Here is an 8,452-nt window from a genome sequence, read left to right as displayed (position 1 = left end):
TCAACTGCTTCAAAAATATTAGGTGCCCACTTTTTAATAACTGCCTCTATACGCTGTTTTGCAAATGCCTACTCGTCAGCATTGCAGAAGCTCATTGCACAAATCTATAATTGGTTTTGGCATAACTCTTATGTGACACTTTTAAAAACAGGCATTTTAGAAGTGTATTATGCCCGATAGAGTCAGTGATAAACAATTGTAGGCCTCAAAGGCAGTGATTTGATAGTTGTCATTTTTATCAGAAGAAGTATCGTTCTCTAAAAAGTTAGGTACAATAACACAGACACAATAATGCCTGACATAAATTTTAGAATACTACATCACATGATCACATGTATATGTATTAAATGTACATCTTTGCTTCTATTGCATTTAATCACTCGATTACAGCATTTCATCGATAAATGGTTAAGTTTGTTCCCGACTGCTCATTCGCTGGTACCATTTATCTCGTTTTATTTCGTCTATTGTGTAGCGTGTTTTTATCGTCTGAAATATTTTATCCAGCATGTTTTTGCACTCAGCAGATACCCAGTCTCTATCTGGTGGAAATTTGACCCGAGCTTGCACTTGCTTCAGTAATACCTTGTGATTTGTATCATCAAAAGGAAATCGTCCAAACACCTACAAGCATAGCAGTTGATCGTTAAGACATCGTAGGTATTTCTATACTACTATAACAGAAGGAATAAATTACATGTAAAGGCATCCAACTGTGATTTTTATTATGTTGTGATTTACTAGCGGTAAGCGAGGCGTTGCCTAAAATTTCTTACATTTTCAACCAGCTAGCCCACAGCGCGTGTAGATTTTCAACGGCAAATCGCTACACTGCTTTCATGACAACAATTCATTAATTGTCATAAATCCAATTGTCCAATGTATGACAAGGCGCATTTTTGAGTTCTTAATCAGATACAATATACAGATATATCAGTTGAGATCACCAATTGAGCCATAAGCAAGACTATTGCTCGTTACTCATAGAAAGTTTGCTCTGCATGTATTCAGCTTTTGTATGTTCTACTCTATCATTGTTTTTCCTTTAAATTGAGTATTGATTAAAAATTTAGTTAGACCAAAATGGCAAGACATTCTGTTAAACTTTAAATTTTTGATTGGATATGATGAGATTTGGTTATATAATCATAAACCTTTGACTAACGTTTGAGATGTGATAGTTAATTTCTACATGTATCTGTCAGTAGTTGTAATTATAGAGAATTTTTTGTTAAATACATGATGGATTGTATGGTAGCAAAGTGTATGGCTACCTTTAAATGTTGTGTGTTAACTGTGTTTTCATCTGACTGAAGAGTTGTAACAAATAATAAAATAGGCTGAGATGCTTGATGCTCACACTGATGAGATTAGTAAGGCTGAATTGTTAGATTTTTGCTTCCCCACGTTCTTATTATTAATTCAGGAAGTTATAAGTGTTGAGGGAATTGCAAATTGCAATTATAAGGAATTGCAGAAAATATGATGTTCACATTCTGCTGAATGAATTGGGAGGCTGCTAAATATTGTATATTATTTTAATAACATATTATATCAAGTACCACCTTGATAAACTAACAAACTAACAATAGTAGTTTTTCATGACAGAAAAAATTTTTTTCGTCACAAGCACAGTTGTCTTGTTCTGTGCCTCCCTTTATCAATTTATTATGAACTAGTATGCTGGCAGTCCTGTCCGCCCTGAGAGATCATCATGTATAGTCAGTATGTGCACAACTGTTCCGTGATGCTGCAAGGTGGTCCATTGGCGCATTTGGCTGCAGAGCCAATTATGCGAGTTGAACTCCTTGTCCTTGACAATTCATTTTTTTCCAAACTCTCTTAGCACTGCTGCAGACGGACAGACACTGCTCTTATTGTAGAAAGAATTACACGCAAGTAGACTTGTGAAAAACTCTGTCAATATGAACTTTTTTTATTTTTTGGGGTCGTTTTTCTTACACAGTATTCATTGGTTACGTAAATTAGTGAGTAAATTTAGTGAGTGCTAGCCAAAAAGTAAACAAATTTTTTTATCTTGAATCTATCTTGTGTTTATAATTCCCAAATGGCCAATGTAAAAAATTCCAAATATTTTGCATGATTTTTTCACATGCTTCCTGGTTTTCCTAGATGTGTAAGATCATCCTCAATTGTGCCATTAATTTAGTGTACTGTTAATAACATTAATTTTTAACAAAAACAAATTCTTACATAATTAATTTAAGAATATTTATTAATAAAAAATCCTAAGTAAGTAACTTTCTCTTTTGTGAATACATGCATATACTGGTCTGCATAAATTTGTGTCTATCACAACAGACGAATTCAAAGTAACTTCCAAGTTCACCCACAAAAATATATAAAAAGTATAAATCATGACAGTTTTTTCCGATGTCATCCTTTTGTAAAAAGGACAACAGCCTAAAGAGGGGAAAATATTAAGTGTGTGTATGCTCAAACACCTATGCGCTAATCAATCTGTTAAGCACCGATGCGCTGTGGAAATGAGTTCCATTTGAACCGAAATCTGGACTTATCTCTAGAACTATTTTAATACAACCCAATGTATTGCTGTTTTTAGTTTAAAACTTTAAAAGTTCAATTTTCTTTGAAAATAGTTATTTTCAATGTGACCTTTTAAGATAACAGCTCACTACGGGAATGTGTGCCTGATACTGAGTATCAGTTGAAGGTACTTTCAGCTTTTCTATGCATACCTTGGAGGGATATGTGTGAGAAAATATTGAAAAAGTATCTTTTGTATATGAAGATGACATATACAAAAGAGTGACTGTATACATACATTCACTCTGTATGTATACAGTGTATGCAATAAACAGGTATGTTTTCGTAGGCAAATTCACAAACTTGGAGATTTCCTCTACACTCCTTTTTCAGTGAAATGAAACCGAAAAGTATTGGTTCTATCTATGACCCGCTGACGAATCCAATAAAACGTTTAGTGCGTACACTGTCGCCTTTGTTATAAGGCAACAGTTCAGCTATCATAGCTTACAAATGTTGAACTATTTATAAAGATTTCAACCATGCCGTTTACTGCTGCACCACCACCTCTGTGCTTATCCATTCTCAACAGGCGCTATGTGACTCAGTTATCGCATACCATCACATACCCGATCAAAGCTGAAACTGCTATCCTTTTTGTGAAATTATGAGAGGTACGCCAATGGACTCAAAGTGTCTCATGTGCGCTCTAGTTGCATGCCTAGTTGCATGTCATTTTACTCCTGAAAACCCGAAAACGCCCAACACTAAGTCAGTAATCCATTTAGCACATAAACAAGTTTTATGCCAAAATAGTTATAGACCATAATAATATAACAAGTTTTATGAAGGTGTTATAGAATTTGTTTCATCAACTGTCATGTCAGTGAGTACTTTGGTTGACCTTTAGTGTATACTACAATGTCACCAAAAGGCAAGATATGCACCCCGTAAATTCTCATCCTTTGAGCTGGGTTAGCAGCCGTCTGTGACGTTTTTATGTATGCTTGTATCCATAGTTATTTTTGTGTCTTCTTTTGAATTATTTTACTTATAAGATATTAGCTCTTAAAATACCATCATTCAGAGAGCACCCAAATGGAATCTTGCCAATGTGCTCAATTTATGTGGTCATTTTATTAAGGTCGTAAGATATGAGATGAATAGGTCAAATGCTGTGAAAATTAAACTCAAAACTGGTGTTTCTGAATTTTCAAGCATTGTTATTTTTCCAATCACCTTTCTTTCCTTTTGCTTTCAGAGAGTAAATCGCATATTTTTACTACCCTGCCACTCGAAATTCAGTTCCTACAGTTTTAAAAAAACATCGTTCTGTTTTATTAAATAACAAAAAACATTTATAAAATTATTTAGTGTGTTGTAGTTTTTGAATTTATAAATTTTTGTGTTTGTCCGTCTGTCGTTCGTCTGTCCAGCTCTAGCGATAAAACTTTAAGAACGAAAAATCTGTCATACACTAGATTTGACCTTGGAACCTTCAGCTCTGCAAACCAGTAAGCTAACCCAATACACTATGCTCTCTATTTGCCATACTGTGGAATAATAGAGCACATACTTGATCACTTGCGAACATACTAGCAGCTTCAAGTTCATGATTGCATTAGAGATCATTACTCGTAACGCAAGCTGGCTTCAGCTGAAGAATACACTCTTATTATAGTTTACTAGCTTAAGTTACTAGCTTGAGTCACTCAAATTCATTGGGTAATTATTTCCTGCCACCTCAAGCATTCAGCTAGTATATTTATAAATTTTGTGAACTTATTATTTATCATCATAGATGTCAAATCGTATACCAACAATTTTGTTGAAAAGCGTATCTCACCTTCGCGAGTAATATATGAAAACAGCTTTAACGCAAGTGTGTTGTACCTTTGATAATCATGTTGAAGGCGGTAAAAAAATTTTATTAACTGTTCACACACAACTGTGTTGTGATTGTAGGTGTCTTGATCAAATGTAAGCCCAGAAAAAAATCATTACCTTATTTAATTAGTTTTTATTAAACGGAAATGCTTTTTGTTCTATTAACAGTTGACAAAAATTCAAAATAAAAGTCTGTCATTTACTCTGTACAAGGATTCTGAACATTCGAGCTGTTTCTTGACTTTATAATGTTAGCTGTAAGCAAAGGTTGACATAAGATTCACTTTCTTTTTTTAGCTAATAAGGCTGATAAAAAAATTTTCTTGCTCAAAAATCATGTTTTATATAAAAAAAACATCACAAACCCCATAATACTTGTTAAGCTCTAGGTTTTTTTTCAAGGGAAATGCTGGTTCATAATTTTAATGCTGACCGTTGTAAAACCCTTATAAAAAATTGCTTGCCTATATATTTGGCAAAACACTGATGAATGGTATGCCAACACGTGCATACTTGTATATTCCGAAATGGGCTTTAGGGATGTTCATAAAAATTTATCACAAACTTGGACTTACTAAACGTATCATAGCACCACAGCTAAAATCAAATGTTGAAAAGCTCATGCGATTTCTTTTTACGTGTTGTCTCTGACTTGGACTACCTTCTTGAAGCATTGGCCGGAAATTTTAGCAACAAGCAAGCTAAGCGTCTTCAATAAGAAAAAAAAACATTCACTTGTTGTTCTTATTGTTTGTATATTCATTGGAAATATTTGAAACTATCTCATCTACTTAAATTTTTTTCGTAAAAAGTTATCTGTGCTATACTCTAAAACCTTGGCTTTTCAGGGAGAGATAACTCATTTAAAAAATCATTTGCCTTTATATACTATTACATTTATGCACTATCATGTTTATGCGCTATCATATTTATGCGCTATCATGTTTATGCGCTATAATATATTACACTAGTACATTCTCTAGTACATACCATAATGAATAGTATGACACCCAAACTCCAAATATCAGATTTAAATGGATCATATGGTGTCCCTGTCAAGACTTCAGGCGCTGCATAGGAATAACTACCACAGTAGGTTCTGCTCAGCACCCGAGTGCCATCTGGCTTGGTCAAATTAGCTCTAGCAAATCCAAAGTCTGTGATCTTGACATTATTGTGTTTGTCTAGAAGAACATTTTCGCACTTCAAATCTCGATGAACTACGCCCTTGCTGTGACAATATCCGATTCCGTCAACCATCTGATGAAACCAGAGACCTGTTCATAGGCGCAAAGCGATGTTTAATTAGCGTATCATTTAACAAAATATAAGACATGAAGCTATGAGCCCGCTGAGCCCGTGGTCCTCTACCTACAATATGAACTAAGACATAAAGCTATGAGCCCGCTGAGCCCGTGGGTCCTCTACCTACAATATGAACTAAGACATAAAGCTATGAGCCCGCTGAGCCCGTGGGTCCTCTACCTACAATATGAACTAAGACATAAAGCTATGAGCCCGCTGAGCCCGTGGGTCCTCTACCTACAATATGAACTAAGACATAAAGCTATGAGCCCGCTGGTCCTCTACCTACAATATGAACTAAGACATGAAGCTATGAGCCCGCTGGTCCTCTACCTACAATATGAACTAAGACATGAAGCTATGAGCCCGCTGAGCCCGTGGGTCCTCTACCTACAATATGAACTAAGAAGTATTTTAAATGCTCACGCAGTAGAACTTTTACGTACGATTCCCTTAACATACAAGTTTGTCCGAAACAATGAAAATACAAGAAATCTATGATTACACCCAAAGTAGTTTTTAATATTTTTCTTTCGCAGTTTTTTTTGTGTAACAGAAAATAGAAAGCAAATGTTAAAAAACAATGTCGAAAAATTAATCAAAGCAATAATAAATGTGAGAATGCTAAGTTAGTAAATAAGGCTTAGCTAGTCTAAGTTAGAGTAAGTTGTGCTGCATATCTGTATCACCACTTCTACATCTGTACCATCTGCCTCTTGCATTTACCAACCATGTGTTTCCCTTTAGTTGTCTCCTGGTAAACTAGACACAAAAACCTTTTTATGATTAGTCTTTTTTCATTAGTTATTTATTTTGTTACGTTTCTTGTACACTGCATTTTATATACATATGTAGTTCCACTGTTTTATTGTATTTGTTCTTACCTGCAGCATTTAATAGGAATATTCGGGCTAGACAACGAAGTAAAGGAATTACAGTGTATTCGTATGGAAAAATTTGATCCAGCATATAATAGTTTTAACATGTGAACTAAGACCCGATACGAATTAAGTTCATTTGGTAAGGTTTCGCTGGATGTATTTTTTCATATTCACATGTTTATTGCTGTTTTATATTAAAAAAAAACCTAAACATTTTTAAAGTATCATGGGCTTAAAGAATGTATCACAGTGATGATCTCCAAAAAATAGCTACACATCTTCAATTGGTAAAAGTAACATTGTAATATATATTAACATTTATAATTAAAAGATTTGACTGTCAACAATATAATATACATAATTTAGAACATTTTAGCTGCCAGTTTTCGAATAATGGTTCAAATCGGATAAATTGGTACTACTATGCTATTGTTTTGTGCTAATAAATTTTTTTACTCGGTGCTAGAAATACATTATATAGGATATTAGAGTATGCTTATTGTTTGCATAATTTTACATATACTGCGCTTATATTTAATTTTTCAACCATACCTGCTTGGGGTTCTTTTACATAACGCTGTCTATTCATCACATCTAAGAGATCACCGCCCTCAGCCAATTCCATGACTAGGTACACACGATTGGTTGTTTCGATGGATTGCAGAAAGCACACCAAGTTTGGATGTCGTAAAACCTTTATAAGCTCAATTTCTCGAGGCAAAAACTTGTCGATATAATCTCTTGGTGCCTTGTTTTTTTGAACAATTTTCACAGCTATTTTGCTTTTGTGTTTTGTCGAGTATGCAGCTTTGACGACGGCGTAAGAACCATTACCAACTGTATGACTGACTTGGTAGCCATATGCTTCTAAAACCGACTGCTTGTCCGATCCTGGTACCGGTGGTGGGTTACCTGATGCATCCTTGTCTTTACCATCCTTCTCACCTTTGCCGTCCTTATCACCTGGTGGCATTATATACCACTGCTGTTTCTATTTACTCAATCATTCCTACTAGGCATCTTTTGAGATAAATTCCAAAGATTCCATGATGTCACTAACAATGCTGCATTTGAGTTTCCTTTTTTCTTTCAGTTATCTAGTATTTTGTTAACTATTCATAATTTAATTTGTAAAATGGCCCAGTCCTTCTCATGATCTAAGTTAGTATGGCCAATGTTGTCATGACTGCCAGCAAAGCGCTATTTTGCCGGGTGTTTATTTTAGTTGTTTTTTCTATGAAAACTGAACAAGCCTTAAATATATTGGCAGTGACAAGCAAGAAGCTGATATTCATTTTGGAATTTCAGTTTCTTGCTGATATTCCAAAACAAATCCATCGTTTTTTTGACGTCATAAATCCATTTGCACATGCGCTCGTTCACGAAAAAGCTGCCATATTTGTAGAAAACGATCGTCATTCTCTTATTTAATAGTATTTTTTTGTGTTGTTTTGATATATAATAAAGAAATTGTAAACAAAAGCATCATTCGCAAAAATTAATTGCAAAAGCTTCCTTTTTCAACGATTAAAGATGTCTACAAAAATGGCGGCCAACAATAGAATGGCGTCACGAAACAATGAAGGATACTGATGAAATAATTCCTGTAGACATGATATCAATGTAAATAGAATTTATCAAATTGGAAGCACAAGGTATCACATAGTTTATCAACCTTATCAACAATACCTGAATAGCAACGCAATATGAAATTGTAGATGTGTGTATTACAATAGCTATTTTTTGAAATACAATTTTCTAGATTCAAATTTCGACTGTTTTCTGTCCAAATAAGAACTTGAAGCATCGTTGTAGTGCCAATGCAGGAAGTTACGCTATGCATTTTTGCAAGTGGTTTTATAGATTCAAAT

At 34.4% G+C, this 8,452-nt stretch overlaps 1 protein-coding gene across 1 annotated transcript; it reads right to left on the bottom strand.

The window, feature by feature from the left end:
- Positions 1 to 393: 393 nt before the first annotated feature.
- On the bottom strand, positions 394 to 7,583 carry LOC137392943 (testis-specific serine/threonine-protein kinase 4-like). Its single transcript, XM_068079305.1, has 3 exons — positions 7,134 to 7,583; positions 5,386 to 5,672; positions 394 to 624 (listed from the first exon to the last, which is right to left on the bottom strand). The coding sequence occupies exons 1-3, from the start codon at positions 7,552 to 7,554 to the stop codon at positions 409 to 411; spliced, it is 924 nt and encodes a 307-aa protein (XP_067935406.1). The 5' UTR covers positions 7,555 to 7,583; the 3' UTR covers positions 394 to 408.
- Positions 7,584 to 8,452: the final 869 nt, after the last annotated feature.

The sequence above is a fragment of the Watersipora subatra genome, chromosome 4 (genome assembly GCF_963576615.1).
Source record: "Watersipora subatra chromosome 4, tzWatSuba1.1, whole genome shotgun sequence".
Taxonomy (NCBI): Eukaryota; Metazoa; Bryozoa; class Gymnolaemata; order Cheilostomatida; family Watersiporidae; genus Watersipora; species Watersipora subatra.
This window is presented reverse-complemented; position numbering and strand designations above follow the sequence as displayed.